Source organism: Notamacropus eugenii, chromosome 3 (genome assembly GCF_028372415.1).
Source record: "Notamacropus eugenii isolate mMacEug1 chromosome 3, mMacEug1.pri_v2, whole genome shotgun sequence".
Lineage (NCBI taxonomy): Eukaryota > Metazoa > Chordata > Mammalia > Diprotodontia > Macropodidae > Notamacropus > Notamacropus eugenii.
Window position 1 is genome coordinate 428,839,504 of NC_092874.1, and position 22,878 is coordinate 428,862,381.

The following is a 22,878-nucleotide window of genomic DNA, read 5'->3' on the forward strand; positions in this document are numbered from 1 at the left end:
GCAACCTATGAAGCAGGAAATGTAATTATTATTATGTAAGTAGAATATAAATTCCTTGAAGCCCGGGACTGTATCACTTTTATGTTCAAACCCCCAAGGATAGTAGGTGCTTAATAGAAACTTATTGATTATTATCTCCATTTTACATATGAGGAGACCAAAGCTCAGGGAGCCAAAGTGAGCTGATGAGGGGCGTACAGGGGTCCAGTTTTGGAGCTGAGATTTGGACTCACGTGACTTGGAGCTCTTTCCTGTGCAACATGAACTCTAGCTTATGAGAGTTTAATGAGACTGAATTCCTGTTGCATCCCACTTGGTTAGACTGGAACCTGGCATTAACCCACACTGAACCCACTTTGTGACTATGACAGTCATTGCTAGCTAACTTCCAAGCTAGGCTTGATTTGAATTGGCCATTCCAAATGGCTTCCTTCCACATCAAGATCTGTCCTGTGCTATTGGAGTCCTAGACCCGTTTCTCCTGGTTATCTTTCCCCGCCTCCCTCAATGCCTCCTTCTTGTTTTCTTTTTCAAACTCTCTGAACCTTACGACTTTCATTGGATTTACCATTATTTAGCTGACTCCTGCTTGCTCTCTGTTCCTGTGTGGACCCCATCTACTTTCTCAATTCTTTGCTATCCATCCCCTGGTATGACACATAGATTAAAAAGGGGAAGATAAAACAGGGACTAAGGACAGGTCCCTAACATGCCTACCTGCCCATTGACCTCTGTCCAGGCTCCAGGAACCTTGTCATTTCCTCGAATCCAGTTGTGGATGGCTTCGGCTGGCTGGTCCCAGTTGATCTGTAGAGACCATAGTAATAATTCACATTTGGATGAATTTGAAGGATTGCAAAACACCTCCCTCCAAACATTGCTATGAGACAAGTAGTATAAGAATTATGATCTCCATTTTTGACAGGGAGTAAACAGAGGCTCAGAGAAGTAAAACTACTTGTCCATGGTCACACAACTAATAAAGTGTTGGAATCAGGTGTGAGGTCAGGTCCTCAGCCTCCTTAATCTAGTGTTTTTCCCTGTTTGACACTATCTTTTTTAATACCCTGAGTGCTTGGCTAATCTTTAACCACTCCTGAGTAAAACCAAAGGTCACCCCCAAGGAATCAGAAGATTATACATGTGGAGCTGGAAAGGACCTTAGAAGTCACTGAGTCCAATTTTCTCATTTTACAGATGAGGAAACTGAGGCACAGAGAAGTTTAAGTCCATGACCCATTTCTTTTGAGGCTCAACATCTAACTCTGAAGTTTCTCTACCATGACCCTAAGTGTGTACCTTCTCATTCCATCCCTAACTCTAACATTTTCAGCTTTCTTTCATGTTTTGTCTTTTCCCATTAGAATATAAGCTTCTTGAGGTCAAGGATTTTTTCCCCTTATATTTATATTCCCAGTGAATGGCACATAATAAGCCTTACTAAATACTTGTTGTCATGTTGGTCTCACTGTCAGCAAGTGCTTGAGGCTGGATTTGAACTTGGGTCTTCCTGAGTTCTGGAAGTCCAGCACTCTATCCAGTGTACCACATAGTTGCTTCTAAGTGGGTTGAACATCTTCACTCCCTATCCCAACCTTAGATGCTAACCATAGGCATAAGGATATGGTGGATTGAGGGATGTGGAAGGGAGTAAATGGCTGGCTTGGAACAGTTTCCATCCTTAGAGAGCCTGCAGTGCTTTGTGGTAGAGAGACTGAGCCAGCAATTCTAGTACCACTCACAATGCAACCTTGGCCAAGGTCAATTCTCATCTCTTGGGGCCTCAGTTTCTTCATATGTCAGATGAGTACCATAGCTTCTGCTTGACTTCTTGGACTAATATAAGGATCTAATGAAATAATGCAGAGGTAACAAGTGCTAGGTCCTTCCTTGCCATTTAATGACTCATGAGAATTGTTATGGTGGCCATACAAGCCAAGGGCTGCTAGAAGCACACAGTGAGCCTGAGGCAGGATTGGGAGCTAATTGGTTAGATAGCTCACTGCTCAGGATGACTTGAATGAGGACACCTCATTGTTCAAGGGAACTAATTGGGATAGAATCATATGACTGCGCCAGTTACTGAACTACTTCAGAGTGTCCCCTTGGCTAGAACATGCCCCTCCCAGGTGCCAAGATTTGTGGTCACTGTAGCTGAGTCCAAGCCAGGAATTTTCCCGAAGCTCATTATGAGCTCTCCTTTCTCTGAGTATGGGGGAGAGGGCTGGATTTGGGGTCAGGAGCCTTGGGTTCAGATCCAGTCCTTGATAACAGTCACAAGTTGTGTTTTCTTCTTTTGGAAAGGCCTCGTTACCCTAATCAGTAAAACAGAGTAATAAAACCTACCCTACGTTATCCCGGCGCTAATGCTTTTTCTTCGAAACTGCTTTCTCTTTATACATACGTTATGCATAATTTATACATTTGTATGTATGTATAACGTATATACACTTACGTATACACTATAATTTGTACATTATATATAATTTCCATTATACATACTATATATATATTTTCTATGTATAGTTAATATACCCATTAGAATATAGTCTCCTTGAGGGCAGGGACTGTGATTTTGCCCTTCTTTGTATACCCAAGTCCTTAGCACATTGTCTGGCACATAGTAGGGACTCAATAAATGCTTATTTAAAAACATTGACTACTTCACAAGGTTGCTGTGGAAATGAAACAAGAGAAATGTTCTCTATTAAGGCTATATCCGTGTTGGCCATTATTAACCCCCTCATTTCATAAATGAGGAAACTGAGGCTCAGAGAGGTTGGGTAACTCGCCTATGGTCACACACGCGATGTGTCAGAGCTGAGATTTTTAACCCAGGTTTTCTGGGCCCAGTGTTCTTTCTAGTATACCAGGCTGCCTCCTCTGTGCAGAGGCACAGACCTGACAGAAGATGAACAATGGGCTGGGTATCTTGTAGACACTAAATCAGCCAACAAACATTTTTAAAGCACGTAGGATGTGCTCAGAATTTCAATAAGCACTAGAGACACAGAGACAAAAACAAAACAATCCCTGCCTTCAAGGGGCTGCCATTCTAAAAAGGGAGACAACATGCACACCTATAAATGAGGACACACAAAGTGAATGCAGGCAGCTAAGGCAGGAAAAGAGGATATGAGCCACCAGGGGAAATCAGGAGACACTTCCTACAGAGGGTGGTGCTTGAACTGAGCTTTGAAGGAAACCAGGAATTCTGAGAGATGGAGGTGAGGAAGAGTGCACTCTAGGCATGGGGCACAGCCAGTACAAAGGTATGGAGATGGGAAATGAAACATCATATATGCATCATACTAGAGTAGTCTAGTATGGTTGAATTGCAAAGAGTACAGAGGAGAGTCATGTGTACTGAAACTGGAGAGGTAGATCAGGGCCAGGTTGTGAAGAGTTTTAAATGACAAAGACAGAGATTTTCATTTGATTCTAGAAGCAATAGGGATGTGTGTGTGTGTGTGTGTGTGTGTGTGTGTGTGTGTGTGTGTGTGTGTATGGTTCAATACAAACCTATCACTGTTACCAAAAAGACACAACACTTGCTGTGTCTTGTGATGTCTTTCTGAAGATGTTAACAGCAGCATTACCCGAACAGATAAAGATCAGGTAGAATGAAATGGGAGATAGACTTTCTGACCTTAAGGAAATGAGGAGGCTTCCTGTCTTTCCCCTCTCCCCTGCCTTGAAGAAAAGAAGGCACTCATTGGAGTTGTATAGCTCTAATCACAACTGAGCCTCCCTCTTAAGATGGGCAGGTTTCTTTTCTTTGGTGTGGGGGAGACAATGAGTTCTGCTTTGGACAAGCTGAACTTAGTCCTATTAGCTGACTGCTCCTTTGGCCCTTACCTTGGCATTTTCCTTCTTCTGTATTCCTTCATATGTTGCCCCCTCTTCAGTCTGAGGTATTTTGGGGGCCTTCCCCTCAGTGATTAGTCTTACTGCCTCCACCTGAGGAGAAATAAGCAAGGTCACAGTGGCTTTTCCATGGGCATAGCTCATTTGTGTATAGGAGGGGTATTTCGAAGCCAAACTCCCATCCACTGTTACTTTCTTTACAGATGACTGTCCAATCTCTCTCCTTCAAGACTTCCAGTGATAGAAGTCTTGAAGTGATAGGGAGGACAATACCACCCAAGGCAATCCTATTCCATCTTTGGGCAACTCAGATTGTTAGAAAGTTGATTCTTATGCTGAACCCAAATCTGTCAAGCTGGATATCCCTATTTATCCTATTCTGTCCTTTGGAACACTTAGTCTACTTCTTCTCCTATTCAAAATTCCACCAATTAGTTGGAGAAAAAGATCATTTCCATCTTAAAGTCTTTTCTTCTCCAGGTTCAACATCTCCAAGCAGAGTCTTCAATCATCCCTCACAGGACATGGCTCCAAATTCTAACCAGTCTGATTGCCCTTTTCTAGATGCCTTCACTTTGCCAGACACATTCCTAAAATGTAACATGGAGAAGGAGGTGTGATAGACCAGCTGTAGTTTGACCAGGGCTGAGGACAGCAGGATTACTACTCCCTCATTCCAAAGTTCTGTTAGTTAAAAATCTAACAGTTTGAGCTGTGCAGCATTGGCATGGCACATCTCAGAAGGTAATAAGTTTCCCATCACTGGAGCTATTAAAGGAGAGGATGGAGATCTTGTGGGGAGGATTTCTACAGTCACAGGAAGTTGAACTAAACGGCTTCTGAGGTCCATTCCAATGATTTTATGATTCTGTAATATACAATATTAAATAATATGCCAGAGAGGCACAGAGGGCTATGTGAAATCTAAAGGGTAATGATTGAACAAGGGAGATCAGAGAGGTCTAAGGTCCTGTACGCTTTTTGAACAATCAGATCACATGGGCTCAGAAAGAAGTTTATACACTGGAAAAATCACTTGGTAACTCCAACCTTTCATACCATGAGCCCAAGGACAAATGACTGGACTGCTTACAAGAAACAAGGGAGGTCCCAAGGAGGATCCATGGCATAGTGGAGCCTCTAGATTCAAAAGGACTTGGGTTCCAATATGGCCTCTGATGCTACTGCCTGTGTAACATTGGGAAAGTCACTTAAACTCTCTGAGCCTCAGTTTCCTCATCGGTAAGATAAAGGAGCTAGTCTTTGATATCCCCTCTAGTTCTAAATATGTCCTTCTATGACTAAAGCGCTCTCATTTTACAGGTAAGGAAACTGAGACCCAGAATGGTTAAGTGACTTTCCAAAGGTCACAAAACTGAAAGCTCAGTTTTCTTTGAAATCAATTCCTTTGACTCTGAGGTCAACACTCTTTCCACTGTACCAGGCTGCTTCCAATAATCATGATTATTGCCATTATCAGAATAGCCCCACAAGTTTTCACAAGAATATCTGGGGATTCATGGAGATATAAGAAATGCCACAGGGGAGCAGACCAATTGTCCATCCCAAGGCATACCTTGCTATCACTGGTAGTGGCCAGCAGGTCAGAGGCCTGGCTGGAGTGGGATCCCTGTGGACCTTAATGTCCATCTTGCAGAGTAGAGTAGGTTGTTTTCACTCAGGATGGAAGTTGTTTCAGGAGGAAGCTGACCTCAGTAATTACCATCCCATGGCTGAACAAATTGTAGCGCATGAATACAATGGTATATTCTTGCATTGTAAGCAATTATGAATATGAGGAATTCAGAAAAGTGTGGCATAGCTTATATGAATTGGTTTAAAATGAAATAGATCATGGAAAACAATGTATAAACTACAATAAGGCAAACATAAAGAGCACTAAATGAAGCCCAACACTGTATGAGTGTAATGACCAGTGCTGGCCCTGGAGAGGAAATAATGAAATGCCCCTCCCTCTTTTTCTTAGAGAGATGGGTGGGATAGGGTGCAAGGGTATATAGGATGGTGTATACACTGTCAGACGTGGACTGTGCCACTTGATTTTGATTTACTGTTTTTTCTTTGTCAGAAGGGAATTTCATTTAGTTTGGGATGGAAAGTGGGGTATATATCTAGAAATGATTATTTTATTTGTTAAAAGTATCAATAAAACTTTTCTTTGAAAAGAAAAGAAATTACCATTCCATTGACCCCTTCAGGGAAGAGGAACCGATTGTAGAGTGAGCTCACGGTGTCATCAGGCAGAACTTTACACTCCTTCTGGAGAAGGATGTCTCCTGTGTCCAAGCCGTCATCTGCCCAGAAGACAGTAAAGCCTCCTTTCTGATCCCCATGGATCAGGGTCCTGGGGACAGGAAGGACAACAGCTCATTTTAAGTTTTACAAAACACAATTTTAATACAACCCTGACAAGCTGGACAAATATTATTATCCTGATTTTAGTGATAACGAAACTGTGTCCAGAAGAGGGCAAGCAGGATGCTAAGAGGAATGGTGTGTCATTCACATGAAGAGATTGGCTAAAAGGATCAGGGATAGTTAGTCTGTAGAAGAGAAGAGCTGGGGAGCTTGGTAACTCTCATTAAGTATTGGAAAGTGGTCCTGGAGAAGAGAGACTACCTTTATTCTGCTTGACCCCAGAAGGTGAAACCAGGAGTGGTGGGTGCCTGGTACACTGTAGGCACTTTTTAACTTTTGTTGATTGACTGATGGGTGGAAGCTGTAGAGAGGAAGGTGATTTAAGCAGGCATGGATGGGTTGAGACCTGCATCATTGATGGGACTAACCACATCGAGGAGACCCCAACTCCAGTAAAGTTCTTGCCAAAGAGAACTATCCCAAAGTGGAATAAGCCTCCTTGGGAAGCAGTGGGTTTCCACTCAAAGTTCTCAAGCAGAGACTGGCATTTGTCCATTTAAGAAGGGATTAATGCTCAAGTATAAATTGGACCAGATGATCTCTGAAGTCACTTCCAACTCTATCTCACTCCATCTATTCAGTGGGGGATGTAAGAGCCAGATCTACTTGGGAGGGAGAGGTATGGGCTAACTTTTGGCCTCTACCCAACTCCTATTCTCTTACCAATTGATGGCTGAAGCTCCCCGATGACGGGGCAGGAGTGATGGGTGGTAGATGATGGAACCATGTTCAGGTGCATTGATGACCTCCATGGGGATGAACTGACTACAGAAGGGTAGGACATTCAGCTGGGCTCCCAGAGACTTGTATTGCTCAACCACCTCGGGCAGGGCCTTCCCTTTCACCCTCCATCGGGGAAATTTGAACACGGGCACATGGTCCTTCTCTGCCTCCAGGGCTGTGGAAGACACAGAGGGATGAGGGTCTGCTCTATTGTTTAATTTTCTTCTTTCCTTTTCTTCTCTTCTATCTTCATCCTTTCTTCCTCTTCCTCTCCTCTGAAAAAGTCCTTTTGTGTCTCAGGACAGGTGTAGCCATCTCTGGATTAGCTAAGCACACTGGCATGGGATACCAAACACAGCACCTCCTCCATCACAGAGAGATCAATACTCCTCTTCTTACTAGATGCTACATCCAGCCACTGTCCCCATCTCTGCTCTTTCCGTTAGAGTTTTCTGAATTATTATTCTATTATACCTATTATAATATTCTATCTACATATTCTTTTATTCTATCTTTTAATTAAATAATCCATCTGCTTTTCCTCCCATCATGAATCACCTGTCTAAGCTTGCTGCTTGACACCCCTTACTAAGGACACCCTCCATCCTCTTGCTGGGGTAGTCACCCACCTCCTGTATCCTGACCTTTCAGTTGGTAATTATTAATCTATCTAGACGGCCTCTCATTGTCTGCTGCTAAAGATTTTCCTGGTTGCCACCCTACGCTGCTGGGTCTGCCAAGCCTTCCAAGCCTGGTTACAGCTGGTCTGGCTGGTTTCTCAGCTGACTGAGGCCTAGTTTTCCCATGATTCTGATATCTAGTCTAGGCTGTCCCTTGCCAGTCCGGAAGACACAGCTCATTTCCCGTTGGCAAACATTGGTTAAGAGCCCACTGTATGTGAGGTACTAAGGTTGGCTTACCCAGTGGATCTGCTTTCCCATCCTTATCAGGAATGGTGAATACTCCCACCACTTGATGGCCTTCCTTTCGGAGTCGTGAGTAGACTTCCTGGCCAAACAGGCTCTGACCAATGATGGCTATCCTCATGGTGGTGGCTATGAACCTGGAAGAGCGAAGCCACAGAGTGAAGGCTCCAGAGTAGTTGTGGATAGATATTTATTTATAGGTGTAACCAGCCTCTTAAATCTGAATGATTCGATCAGTCAACAAATACTTCCTACTTGCTATGTGTCAGTCACAGTGCTAAGTAAGGGCTGAAATACAAAGAATGGTCCTTGCCCACAAGGCACTCACCTTCTGAGGGAGACGATGAAAACCACATGCAAACAAGACACATACTGGATACACTGGAGGTAATCTCACAGAGCTTCATTAATTCATTTTGTTTTGACAAAGCAGATACTTCCCAATTGCTGTGGCTCATTCGTATTCAACACTTTGTGACCCCATTTGGGGTTTTCTTGGCAAAGATACTGGAGTGGTTTTCCATTTCCTTCCCCAGCTCATTTTACAAATGAGGAAACTGACGCAAACAGAGTTAAGTGACTTATGCAGGGTCATACACCTAGTAAGTGTCTGAGGCTGGATTTGAACTTAGGAAGATGAATCTTTCTCATTCCAGGTCTGGAGTTCTATCCTGATCAACACTCAAACCACCAGAATTCATATTCCCTGACTAGAGTTCATAATTTTAAAAATTTTAAACCAAACTCCCTAATAGATTGATTGAGACTTATAGTACAGGTCACTTTCTACTTTCATAAAGCAGGGTCTCTTTGTTTTTTAGCAATAAGCAGGGCACACCATCCATTGTATCTGATTTGGATTTACTGTGTTTAACACAGACTTCATTTGTATCCTGGTCATTGTAGGTGGTGTTCCCCACTCTGCATCACTTGCTGTAATTCTTTGAATTTTTCAAATTCGTCATCCCTTATGGCTCAGCAACATTGCATTATATTCATATGCAATAATTTGCTCAGTCATTCTTCAACCATTAGGCATGTTTTTTGCATCCAGTTTTTAAGAAGGAAGGAAACAAGCATTTATCAGATGCCTACCATGTGCCAGGCACTGGACTTAGTGCTTTACAAATATCTCATTTAATTCTCACGACAATTCTAGGAGGTAGGTGCTGTTATTGTCATCTCCTTTTTGCAGATGAGGAAACTGAGGCAGACAAGTTAGCTAACTTGCCCAGCATCATGTGACTACTGAGTGTCTGAGGTGAGATTTGAGCTCAAGTTTTCCTGACTCCGGACCCAGCCTTCTATCCCTTGGGCAACCTAGTTGCCTCTACCTTTTAGCGATTATATACAGCATAACTATGACTATTCTTCTAAAGGAGGGCCTTTTCCTGATGTCATGAAATACTTGAGGGGGGTTTATATGTTAAAGGGCATGAATAGATTAGTAATGTTTCTCATTAATTCCAAAATGTTTTCCAAAGCAGTTGAACCAATAAAGAACTCAATCAGCAGTGAAATAACTTGCCCGTCTTTTCACAGCCCTGTCCTGGCGGCTGCCTGTAGGTTATCTCCACCTGGGCATCCCATGGGCATCCCAACCTCAGTGTCACCCAAATGAAAGTCATTCTGCTCAGCCTGAAGCCAGCCTGAAGCCAGCCTGTCTTCCATACTGCCATATTTTGGCTGAGGGCCTCTGCTCCTATCCCAGCTTTCCCCGTTCAGAGTCATCCTGCCTCTACTCTCCACTTGTTCCCCACCCACCTCCAATCCATCGCCAGGTCTTGCTGATTCCTCGGTCTCTCTAATTCAAGTACTCCTCACCTGTGTTCTGGACCACTGCAATCATTTACTCACTGGTTTCCCTGCTGCCAGTCTCCCTTCTCCATCCTCCACAGGGCTGCCAAATTAAGCATCCTAAAGCACAGTCCTGGTTGTGTCATTGCCCTACTCAAAAACTCCAGTGGATCAAACCTCCCCCAGCCTCCTGCCCACATTTCCAGTCTTACTATGCATCACTCCCTGTCACCTACTCTCTGATCCAGGTAGGCTTGTGCTCTCCCTTCAACCTCACTATCATACTGTCTTCTGTGGAAAGTCAGGTTAACTCTTATTCATGCATGTCTGTCAATGACAGTTCAGTTAGGCATTGCGACCCCTCCCAGGGGAATTACTATGTTAACTGGGGACAAAGTATTAAGTGGAAGGAGCTTACTCAATGATCTGGTTAAACTAGAATTAAGTTCTTTCTGGTTCTAACAACCCATAGTCCCATGAACCTGCTTCTGTCAAGTAGGATTTCAAGTCTACTGGAGCCAAGTAGACTGCTTGAAGGATGGGGACATTTCCAGTGTCCCCTAGAGTCAAAAGAGCTCTTCATTAAAAAAAGATCTGAGTTCCAGTTCCAGGCCCTTTGATAACTTGCTATGAGATCTCATACAAGTCATTTCCTTCCTCTGGCTTTGGGTTACATGAGAGTAACAAATAGATGCCCCCAGATATTCTTCTCTGTAGCAATGACTCCTTGTTCTAGGGTGAAGTTGGTAAGCCCTCACACTCTGTTTCTCATCAGGCCTAGAACTGATTGGAAATGACCCCATTTGCCTCAGGGGACCACTTGTCTTGATAACTTTTCTCTTAACAAGCTTGTCATATAAACATTGCTAGTGTCATTATCCCCATTTTCCAGATGAGGAAACTGTGCGGGTAAGGGATTTGCTCCTGCAGTCAGTAAGAAGCAAAGCTGAGACTAGAATCCAGGTCTCTTGACTCCTAATTGAAATCAAACATTTTTTAAGCACATATTAAGTATACAAAGAAAAGCAAAAAAGCTGGCCCTGCTATCAAGGAACCCCTCCCCCTCATTCTAACAGGGAGACAGCATGCAGAGAACTACATGCGTACTAATGATACATAGTCCAGAAAGTAGAGTCAAAGGGAACATATGGGGGGGGGGGGAGGTAGGGAGAATTAGGTCTCCAGCGGAAGGTGGGATTTGAACTGGGTCTTGAAGGAGACCAGGGAAGCTAAGGGTCACAGATGAAAAGAGAGAACTTTCTAGGCATGGAGTGAGAGGAAAGACAGGGTAGCTAGTGAAAATGCATGGAGGAGGGAGATGGGATGTCCTGTGGGAGAAATAGCAACTAGGTCAATGTAACTAGACCACAGCATGTGTAGATGGGAATAAAATGTAAGAATACAAGGAAGTTAAGAATGGGTCAGATGGTCAGGGGCTTTAAATGACCAAGGAGTTGTTTGATCCTGGAGGTAATAGGGAGCCATTGAAGTTTATTGAGGAGGAGAGTGAAATGGTCAGAACTGTATTTTAGGAAACTCATTGTTGTGAATATCACATTATTCACATCTGAGGGGAGGATGCGTTGGTGTGGGGAGAGAGTTTTAGCAGGGACACCAATTAGAAGGTTATTGTAAGGGTCTAGGTAAGAGGTACAAGTGTGGTGTGAGTGGAAAGAGTGGACAAGAAATGTTGTGAAGGTAAAGATCACAAAATTTGACAACAGACTGGGGTGAGTTCAAGTGAGGAGGTGAGGACATCAAAGTTGTAAGCCTGGGTGACAAAGGATGGTGATATTGGGAAAATTGGGAGGAGTAGAGGATTTTTTGCCTTTTATTTTTCCATCATAGTCATTCTAAAATATTGCTACCACAACACCACCAAATGGGCCTTCTCTTGTACCAAACAGTTAAGCAAAGGCAACTGATATAGTGACCATATCTAACAGAGTATACAGTGTTCCATATCCACAGCCACCCACCTCTCTAGCAAAAGGAGGGAAGTGATTCCTCCTCTCTCTTCTGGGGTCAAGATTGATCCTTACAGTTGTTCCACATCTAGTTTCACTTTTGTGATCTTTGTGATTCCCTTTACTGAACCCACTTTAGTCTGCAGCAGTTCATACCAGTTAGGTAGTACAGTGGATACAGCACCAGACCTGGAGTCAGGAAGATCCGAGTTCAAATCCAGCATCAGACACTTATTGGCTATGTGACCCTGTGGAAATCACTTAACCCTGTTTGCCTCAGTTTTCTCATCTATAAAATGGACTTGGGAAGGAAATGCCAAACCAGTCCAGTATCTCTTTTAAGAAAACCCCAAATGGAATCATGAGGAGTGAGACATGACTGAAACAACTGAATAACAACAACAAATTGAACTGAATTGAGTGATATACTAAGGTAAGAGAGACAACATATTGTGGTAAGAAAATACATGGTTAGAAAAGTGACCTCAAATCCTGGAAAACCTGGGTTCAAGTACCATACATGACATATTCTGACTGTGTGACCTTGGGCAAGTCACCAGAAAACACCCCCCCCAGTACCCCAAGCATCTCTCTAAGACTGTAAGTTGCATTGGAGGAGGATGTAGCTTCACCTGGCAATTCCCTTTATCAATGATATAAGAGATCCAATCCCTATCCCTAGGATTCTTAGTCAAAGTACTTTAAATTCTCTGCTTTATATTCTCTCTAATATCCTAGGAGGAGTAACCTAAAAATTGATCCCATTTCCACTTTATTTTTAAGGTCTATGAAACATTTTCTTCACCCCAACCTCGAAGAGTAAATAGTGAAGGTATTCTCATCCTCATTCAACAGATGAAGAAACTGAGGCACAGAGAGGTTAAATGACTTGCTAAAGTTGGATCCCCTAAATTTATAGCCAACTTTCTTTCCACCACACCATAATCCCTATCAAAGTCATTAATATCTTAGTGTGAATTGTCTCTTTTTGCATGCCCTGTGCTTAGCATGGTGCCAGGCACATAGTAGAAAATAATTTGCTCCAGTGCATCTCTACTGACCACTATAGGCAAAGTGCTATTTCTACCATTAATACCTAAATATACCTGATCCTGACCTGCTGGGAAAACTACAAAAGAGTGTGGTGGAAAATTTTTTTTATAGGGTGGAGCGGAGCTAAATCTGGAGGCACATTGGGATTGGTCAGGAACATGGTAAATTCTGAAATCCAAGTTAATTCAAAATCCACCCAAATTTCAGGAGCAAAGATCCCCCTTGGTAGCAAGTCAGTGCAATATGGACTGTCAGTAGATAGTCAGAAAATGGATTATTTAGAAATAGGGTGAGGGAAAAATCAATAATAAAAACTTCCCCTGAGCACCAGCATGTCATTTCAGTCTGGCACAGATGTAGATGTAGGAAGCCCCAGGGATGCATTCAAGGGACTCAAATATGAAATCAGGGATAAAAATGATGGGACTTATAAAGAAACAATTGAGTTAATGCCCAGTCTTTCTAAAATAGATTACAGTCAATGGAGTAATTTCATTTGTGTTCTCCCAAGCCATAAAGAAGAAGGAATCATCTTTGGCACGGATGGAACACATGGGTTTAAAAGATTAACAACTGTCTTTAGAAGGAATAAGTGGAGAAATCTGATGGGACACACAAAGGCTTTTTGCTATTCAGGTGAGTAAGGGTACAGAGTTGGATTGTGGGACTTAACTGAGACAGAGAGTGGCATTGATAATGGCATAGCATGCCAGAAAATACCTATACGAGGCAGATTTCTTATATGCATATTCTATAGCACCTGGCTACTATTCTTGCAGAAATTCAAAGGCTGGGTCCCTTTGTACAATGCTGAAACTGTATACTCACAGACTTGAGGTTATGCAAATACTTACTCAAGTCATTTGGAAGTCTGCCACAGAATTGCAATCTTACTCCTTAGATTTTGCCTTTCATGCAAAGAAGCAGGTGCCATGAATTGTGTCCATTCTTACTAAGGAACTATATTTTTTCCACTAAGGAAATCCATGCATTTTAATTTGTATACCAAGCCAGTGGTTGATAGGATAGGTCTATGGACTACGTTTCCATGCTAATGTAAATCTATCACCTTGAACCTCTTATAATTCCCTGCAGGAAAGGGGAGGGAAGGGGTGTGAAATCTCCATTTTTCACATTTAATGGAACCAGTACATAGCTATCTCAAATTCAGGTAGTAGAAGTGGAAGCTAATTAGGTGTTAATGTGCGGAATTTGTAAAGAAAAAGTGGATAATGGCATTTGTTATAAAAATAGATTATTGTAGCTTAAAAACTTTAAGAACAGAGATTTATTTGGATATATTCAGTGATATGATACCATGAGTTTTGAAGGTGTTATGGGAAAATGGATGCATTTTAAAAATATATTTTTATTTAACTATGACAGGCAGCATGGCATAGTAGATTAAAAGGATGGCCTTGGAGTCAGAAGGGCTGGTTTGAGTCCTGTCTGACACATCCTAGTTATAGATAAGTCATCTGACATCTCAGTGTTCAGGTAATGAACCCACTGTAAATTTTAGTTTCCTTTTACATCAGTATAAGTGGAGTGAGTTCCCATAGTGGGAATTCTTCAGACAGATGGGATCACTCATCCAGACTAAAAATTTTTAACCAAATTTGTAAAATTATGCATTCAACTTGCGTCAAATTACAGAAAGTTAGTATAATAATTCCTGGAACTCTGATAGAATTAACGATGTTGCTACAGGCTAGCTGTGGCAGGTTTTCCCTCACAAAATTTATATTTGGAAATAAATGAGACCCATAGATGAGATTTTCTTAATATTCACACTAAAATTGCTTTTTTAATATTCTGAACATAAAAGGGACGTAGGGCTAGGGTTATTTGTCTGTCAAATAAAAATCATTTTGAATATTTACTTTAGAAATTAGAATGCTATTTAGAAGAAAATGTGAGTAAAAATTCAAAGTCAGCTTTAAGCTGCTCTTAAGAGTAAAGGGCAAACAGGATTGCAAAGCCAAGAAGTTAGAAGGTAGCTTATTTATTAGCCTAAGAGTAGTGCTTATCCCAATGTAGATCAGCTGAGCTCCCTTATACCCCAGCAGAATGGTGTCTAAGCAGATATTCTAGGAAAAACTGCAAACAATTTGGATGGATAAGATGCTGGAGGGAGACCACTTAAAGATATGTGTGTTTATAGACACAGCCTTCAAGTTCAAAGACTGAAATCAAACTTCCACAAGGCCAAAATTTTTCAAAGGATGCTGATGACATATCAAAATATTGGCATCCTTTGTTAAAAAAACTGAGTGTTAAATTATTTCTCATGTGTTCCCATTATAATCATGAGAATGATAGTTAAATTACATTATTCTTTCTGGAACTTTCAGAGGACTTACTGAACATAGATTCTTTGAAATAGAACTTTTAGGCTGGAAGGAACCTCAGAAATCATAAAATCATAGCTCTAGAACTGAAGGGGTTCTCAGAGGCCACCTAGTAGAACTCCTTGCAGATAGGGAAATTGAGACTGAAAGTCATGACTTATCTAAGGTCACACAAGTAAAGCCACAAAATGAATCCTTCTGCCTCCAGAATATTGTGCTGTTTACCCTGTGTGCCATGCTTAGTTCATTCTTCCCCTTTTACGGAGGAGAAAATGAGACCCAAAGAGACTAGGTGACTAGCATGAGGTCACACCATCAATTAAGTACAGGCCTGGGATTAAAATCTTAGTCTCTTGACATCTAGTTAAGACAGGTATTTAATTCCTCACTGAACTTTTAGTCTGGTGATTTTCATTTATTTGAGTGTAAAAAGCTCAAATTTACAAGTGGAGATGATGTAGTTTGAGAGGCTCAGGGACCCCTTAAGAACTAAAGTACAGGAAAGGGTTGTCTAGAAAGAATTCACAGACTCAAGCATTCTTTAAGTTAAGGTGGCAGAGGTTCATTGTAACACTAATATGACTGACAGAGCTCCTCAAGGAACTTTGCAATTTAACAAGAGTGATGCTAAAGCTTATATAGGAAAAGTAATGGATTATCTGGCAGACATGCTAATTAGGTGATAACATATAAGCTTAGTCACAGTCTTCATTCCCTACTGGAAACTAGGGAAAGGGGTTCTAAGGGATACATTTTTGACCTGTTACGTTTGTAGCAAGATAGCTTTGAGAGTTGATGTCTACAGCTTAACCTCTGAATTGTATATGATAACTGTGGAAATCAATACATGACAATTCTGTGGGTACAGGATAGTACTGTTTTTACAAGGGAAATTCTACAGAGGTCAGCTTGTTCTTGTAAAGGGAGAGATGGTTTGTCTCACTGGGACTCACTCATGATTAATTTTGGGGAAAGGTAGTTTGCCTTACGAGGGCCCACTCATGAATAATTGCTAGCCATAGTGTTTTTGGGCTGGGGAGAAAACTGTCAGGGATAGTGTTTTAAGGATAGGGAGAAATGTGACCTTGAAAGTGGGGTCCAAGCACAAGCACCCAAGAACCCCATCAGAGATATTTATTCCCTTTTACTCATGTATGATGTTCCTAATTTATGTAATTTAAATTGAGCATGTAATCGTAATGGTACTTCAGGATTTTTGTTCGATTATTTCTACAATAAACATTTGTTACTTTGAAGATTTTTACTTCTAAAAATAAATTTTTATCAAATAAAAAAATAGGCTTGTACTAGCATTTCACACCATATACCAAAATAAGTTCCAAATGGAATTTAGAATTATCTTAACATTAAAAATCACAGTATAAAAAAATAAAGGCAAATGGAAGGTTATAACTCTCACAGTTCTGAAAAAGAGAAGATTTTGTTGCCACATGTAGAACAGAAGAAATTATAAAAGATACAATAGGCATTTCAATTGTGTAAAATTTTAACTCATGCACAAACAAAACTAAAGCAGCTAAAATGAAAAGACAGATGGAGAAATCTGTGCATTAAACATCCCTGATAAAAATGACATCCCAAATCTATGGGAAACAGAAACAAAGCTATGAGATTACAAATCATTTTCCTAACAACTAGTGGTCAAAAGATATTAGCAAATATTTCTCAAAAGAAGAAAGTGAACGAGCTAACAACAATTTTCTGAAAAATATTTGTTATTCCTAATTAGAAAATACAAGATCTAAAAACTCTGAAGTATCACCTTATACTCATCAAATTGGCAAAGATGACAAAAAATGGAAAAATTCAATGTCAGTAGATGAAAGTTGGATTAGAGAGTCATCTGGGTGGTTGCCTTCAGGTGATTGATGATATCTGGATCATGGCAGTGTGATCTAGTGGGTTTGAATGCTAGTCTTGTCACGTACTACCTTCATGACCATGAGCAAGTCACTTTACCTTATGAGTCTCAGTTTCCCTACCTGTTACATTGGGCTTCCCTACCTCACAGGATTGTTTTGTGGAAAGCACTTGGCAAATTATAGATCCTTATAAATGTTAAGATGTCCCCATTCCTAGAGACATTCACCTCATGGTAGGGGATTTAATATTTGGCTTGATTTTTCTCTTGGTTGAGTGTTTTCATTCTGTGGGGCTTGATTTCCTCACTTGTGGAACATAGGGGCTGGACTAGATCAGGGATTCTTCAATCATTCTTCAAATACAGACCACCCCCCTGTAAAATTCAACTTGGATGGGAAAAAAATTACACCTTTGTTTTCATAGGCCTTTCCTTTATGACTCTATGAATTTTATTTTGTGTATTTAAAAACATTATTGGCTTGCCCAGATTGCCAAAGGGGTCCAGAACACACACAAAAAAGACTAAGGATTCCTAGACTAGGTTAGAATATGTAGAGCACTGGAGTGTAGCCTGAATCAGATTAAAATGTAATTGGCAAATATTTAACACAACAAACAAAAAGACAATAGAACATGGATGATTTAAAAATGTGGACTTCTAAGGCAATATGTGGCCTGTAGGGATCCTTCTAGATGGTTTAGTGGTCCCCATTTCTCTTTGAGTTTGACAGAATTGGGCTAGATGATGCCTGGACCCCTTATTCTAAGGTTCTACAATGTCTTTTAACCCTTGTGAGTCTCTGGTTCTTCCTCTGTAAAATGAGTATCAGAACTTTTTAACTAGAAGGTACTCTTAGAGATTTTTGTCACTGTTTGAGTTGTTTCAGTTGGGTCTAACCCTTCATGACACCATTTGGGATTTTCTTGGCAAAGATACTGGAGCGTTTGCCATTTCCTACTCCAGCTTTATAGATGAAGAAACAGAGGAAAACAGGATTAAATAACTTGCTCAGGGTCACACAGCCAGTAAGTGTCTAAGGCCAGACTTGAACTTAGGAAGATGAGTCTTTTTGACTTCAAGTCTAGCACTCTGTGTAGTACGGCCCCACCTAGCTCAAGGTTAAGTAATTTGCCAACTAAAGAGGCAATTGTGAGGTGGGGTAGGGAGAAGTATTGAATTTGGAGTGAGTGTGTTTAATTCTGACAGGTTCTGGCTAGTTAGTGACTTTGGGCAGCCTCTCTGAGCCTCAATTTCTCCCTCTGTAAAAACAAGAATAATAACTCTGTACAATATTCTTTACTGGGATGTTTTGAAGATCTAATAAAATCATGTAAAATACAATGATATTATTACCTAAGGCTAAGATTTGATTCCAGGTTCTTGAAATCTAATTTGTTCGACTCTTTCTTCCCCTATGGGTCTATCTTGCTTCTGTTGAGGGAAACTGGAAACTCATTCAGGGGTTCTTAACCTGAGACCCATGAACTAACTTGTAGATTTTTTAAAAGAAAACATTTGGATGACTATTTCAATACTGTTTTTATAGTTTCATAAGGTATAGTTTTAATATAGGTTTCCTTTGCTTTTATTTCTTAAATTTAATATATTTTATTTCCCCCTCCCCCTCATTACAGTTCTTTGCAGTTCTCCAGGTAGGGTGTCTCAACTTCACTAAGACTTTTAGGGCGCTTTGTATTTTATTTTATACGTTAAAAAACGGTATTCCACGAAAGAGTCCGTAGACTTCCATGACTGCCAAAGAGGTCTGTACTAAAAAAGTAAAGTTAAGAAACCCTACTGTAGACTGTCCCTTCCAGTGGTACTATTCCTTTCTTCCAATCAGAAAAGACCCTGGCCCCAAATCTTCCAGGCACTTGGCCAATCAGGAAAAAAGGGATTTCCCTAAACAATGCTCCGGACATGGCTTCCTTCCAGATAGAACTGAGCAGGGCTGGGAAAACACAGGACTTGGTTTTATTTTCCTTCAAAGCAACAGTTGAAAGATGACATATTCTGAGCAGCTTGTTGGAATGAGCCTTCCGAAAACATTGTGAATCCATGAAAAGAGCACCTGCTGGGAGGGGTGAGACTTGGGTACTGGTATTGAGTGACCTTTGGAAAGTTTCTATGAGCTGCAGATTCCTTATCTTTAAAAGTTAAGATCTGGATTAGAAGATTGCAAAGGCATCTGAATAGGAAAGTAGAACGATATAGAAAGAATGTGCATCTTGGAGTCTTGGGGTCACAATGCTTGGCTTTTACTCCTGTGTTGTATTTGCTATCAAAAGAACAGGCTTTAAATCTTGGCTCTGGGACTTACTGCTTCTTATGGCTTGGATGAAACATTGAAGCCTTCTGGGCCTCAGTTTCCTTCTCTACAAAATGAGGACTTTGGTGGTGGGGGGGATGATTTCTCAGGTCCCTTTCAGCTCAGAAGCGGTAGGCATTTTGGAAAGAGCATTAGATGTAAGTTCAAATCTTTTCTGCAAAGTCTGGGCAAACCACTTCCCCTCTCTCAGTTCATTTCCTCATCTGTAAAATAGTGATGAAAACACTTAAACCATCTGCCTCACAGAGTTGTGAGGAAAGAGCTTTGCAAATGTTAAATCTGGATTTGAATTTGTGTTCATTCTGCCATCCTGGTAGGTAGCGGAGCATATAGATTAAAGCCAAGTCCTGTATTCAGATCCTGCCTCTGACCCAATGTTGGTTGTATGATCCTGTGGTGAGTCACTTCACCTTCCTGCACTCCAGGCACCTAAAGCTTTAAGATGCAGACTGGTTTTGGCAGGACTTTCCTCACCAGGAATTCTCCAGTATCGGTGTTGTTCTTCAGTCATATCTGACTTTTCATGACCCTATTTGGGGTTTTCTAGGCAAAGATACCGGAGTGGTTTGCCATTTCCTTCTCCAGCTCGTTTTACAGATAAGGAAGCCAAGGCAGAGTTAAGTGACTTGCCCAGGGTCATACAGCTAGTAAATATCTGAGGCAGGATTTAAATTCAGGTTGTCCTTCCAGACTCCAGTCCTGGCTACTCCATCCAATGTGCCACCTAGCTGTTTCTCAAGCTTTTTTTTTTTTTTTAATATCAGGATCCCTTTATATGCTTGAAAATTATTGAGGACCCCAAAGAAGTTTTGTGTATGTGGGTTATATCCATTGATATTAGGAATTAAAGCATTTTAGCACTATTATGAAAATAATTTTGACCTCATAGACTTCCTGAAAGGGATTCTGGGACCCTAAAGGTCCACAATTTAAGAGCCACCTCTCTATACCAATGACCTCTTAGGTCCAGACCAAACAAAAATCAAAATACATGCATGATAATGAGCTCACATACTCATTGTTTCAGAGATATGTGAATAAAAATATGAAAAGCCACTCAGGCCTTGCCTTTGAGCAGGTTTTAGTTTTGTAAGGTACACTCACACCTATACAGACTTATTGCAAATCCCTTCCAGGAGGTATAGGAGAGAAGGTGAACATATTATCTTAAATTAATTTTGTTAATTTCATTGGGGAACATGTTATCATCTGGGGGGAGTCAAAGTGAGAGGGATGAGGGAAAACTTCAGGTGGAACACGGCAACTAAACTGAATCTCAAAGGAAAAGGCTTTTGGAAGACAGATAGGAACCACAGAATTTAGGGATAGAAGGCATTTTGTAGTTATTCCAAAATCTCCATTTTTATAAATGAGAAAACTGAGGCTTTGGGAGGGGCCTAGAACCTCGGTTCTCTAACAATTCCAATCTACATCCATTACAAGGAAGTCAAACACTTGTTTCTTTGGATTGGCAGTGGAAAGGAGAGAAGACATAGTACTGGGAATCTGGGAACGGAGAAGAAGAAACTCTGAAAGGGTGCTGTCTCCCCACCGACTCCCCACCTTCCGACTAGGAGCTCCCGTAGCCAGCCTAGAACAAAACCCCCAGAATCCTAGCGATGGGGCTGGGGCCAGGGGCACCTGCGGCATCTGGACTCACCTGTAGGACAACGGTGGGACTGGGAGTCGACGTCTCCTGCGGGGCAGCCGCCGAGATCAGGGGGTCCGAGGCTGTCAGAGCCCACCGCCGCTGCCACAGCCGGGGGCCGCACTCCCGAAAACCCCGAACTGCCTTTTCACTGGCGGCCCAGGGAGCGGCCGATGGGCTGGCAAAGGGGAGGTGGGTGGGGGTGGGGGTGGAGTCTATTTTTAAACGCTGCAGTGCCAGCCGGAGTTCCAGGTCCCTTTTATAGGTAGTTAAATCTTAACCTTAGAAGAAGGAGTCTGTAGAACTCTGGGGAGAAACGGAGATCTTGCCTGCCTTTTCTTTTTCTTTTCTTTGAGGGAATAGACGGTTAGAATTAGGGATCCAGGAGCAGGGGAAAGGACAGAATATGAAAACAGCCCTGACCTTGGAGTCAGAAGTCTCAGCTCAGCCACTCGCTCTTCTGCAAGCCCTGGATTCACTAGACCAAAGCGACGTAGGACTTCCCATTCCGGAACTCCCTTGTAAAAGGAAGATCCTGAACTAAATGACTTTCGGAATCGTGCCCTGCCCTTCTACACATTCTCCCCACCTTAGGGGACCGAGCATATTGTCCTAAATCACATCATATCATCGCTTTTATACAGGGTGTCCCAAAAGTGTTAGTGCCATTTTCAAGCTAATAGTTTTAAAACTAAAACTTAAAGCTAATAGCTTAAAAAAAAACAACTGCGCTTGACTTTTGGAACAACTGGTTTGCAAGTCTTGTAAAAGACGATCCTCCCAAGCAGTCCAGTCAGATAGGCTTGGCACTGTGCCAGATACATAGTAGGTACTTAAAAATATGTATTGATTGATTAAAATGTTATCCCTATTTTATAGCTGAGGAAATTAAGGCTCAACAAGGTTGAATGACATGTTGAATGTCACATAGTAGATGGTAGAGTAGCGCTTTCCTCTGACTCCCCATAATCTCCCTAGTTGTCAGACTAATCTCAGTGGAGTATAATGATTTTTTCCTGTACTAGTCAGGAGACTAGTTTGACATGGTTTGATCAGTAGAAGGAGCTCTGAAATTGGAGTCTAGAGAGATCTACATTTGAATCTGGCCCCCAACACTTTCTGGTTGCATGACTATGGATGAAGTCACTTTACCATTCTGAACTTCAGTTGTGTCGTCTGTAAAATGGGAATAATAATACATGATGGACTGTCTTACAGATGGGATTTCAATATCGGTCTTGGTGAATCCCAAGTCCTAATATTTTTTTTCGTGTTACTTTTTGCATCATCATTTTCTAATGTGTCTGCTCCTCTCCCATCCCTTGGGGGGGGGGGGGGAAGTATAGTTAAGTAAAACACATGAATACTTAATCCATGTCTGGCAATATAGTCTGCATATCATTTTGCAAAAATGAATAGATAAATAAATAAATGCTTATTCTCTCCCATTCCCTTCCCCTACCTCTCTTCCAGAGGAGGTAGGCGTGTTTCGCTGTCAGTCCTCTGGCATTAAGATTGATCACTGCATTGATCAGAGTTTGGATGCCACTTCAAGGTTGTTTTCCTGTTACATATAGATGTGCAGAGATGGGAGCCACACACCTGGCCCCATATGGCCTATTTCCCATGCAAACCAAAGCAGAGCTTTTACCTCTTGGGATTATTGTGTAAATCATTCTCTTCCTGCTGCTCACTTCCCTCTGCGTGTCTGACACTTGCCCCTGCTCGGGTGCTGTCATCATCATCATCGTTATTTTTATCTTTATTATTTTATTATTCTGAGTCCTTGGTCTGCTCCTAACTCAGTACGTGCCATTAGACAGATTATTTCACCCTCTCAGGGCCACAGTTTCTGTATTTATCAGATGGGGATAATAACTCCTCTCTGAACTA

At 41.5% G+C, this 22,878-nt stretch overlaps 1 protein-coding gene and 1 pseudogene across 1 annotated transcript in view; one reads left to right on the forward strand and one right to left on the reverse strand.

The window, feature by feature from the left end:
- Positions 1-21,175, reverse strand: part of ALDH1L1 (aldehyde dehydrogenase 1 family member L1) — a 76,514-nt gene extending 55,339 nt beyond the window's left edge. The window contains exons 1-6 of the mRNA XM_072598354.1: positions 20,998-21,175; positions 7,950-8,092; positions 6,970-7,204; positions 6,067-6,232; positions 3,859-3,960; positions 718-807 (exon numbers count right to left, since the gene is read on the reverse strand). Coding sequence (XP_072454455.1) covers positions 718-807; positions 3,859-3,960; positions 6,067-6,232; positions 6,970-7,204; positions 7,950-8,076 — 720 coding nt within the window. The 5' untranslated portion in view covers positions 8,077-8,092; positions 20,998-21,175. The remainder of the gene's footprint in view (positions 1-717; positions 808-3,858; positions 3,961-6,066; positions 6,233-6,969; positions 7,205-7,949; positions 8,093-20,997) is intronic.
- LOC140497424 (caspase-3 pseudogene) lies at positions 12,931-13,863 on the forward strand (annotated as a pseudogene).
- Positions 21,176-22,878: the final 1,703 nt, after the last annotated feature.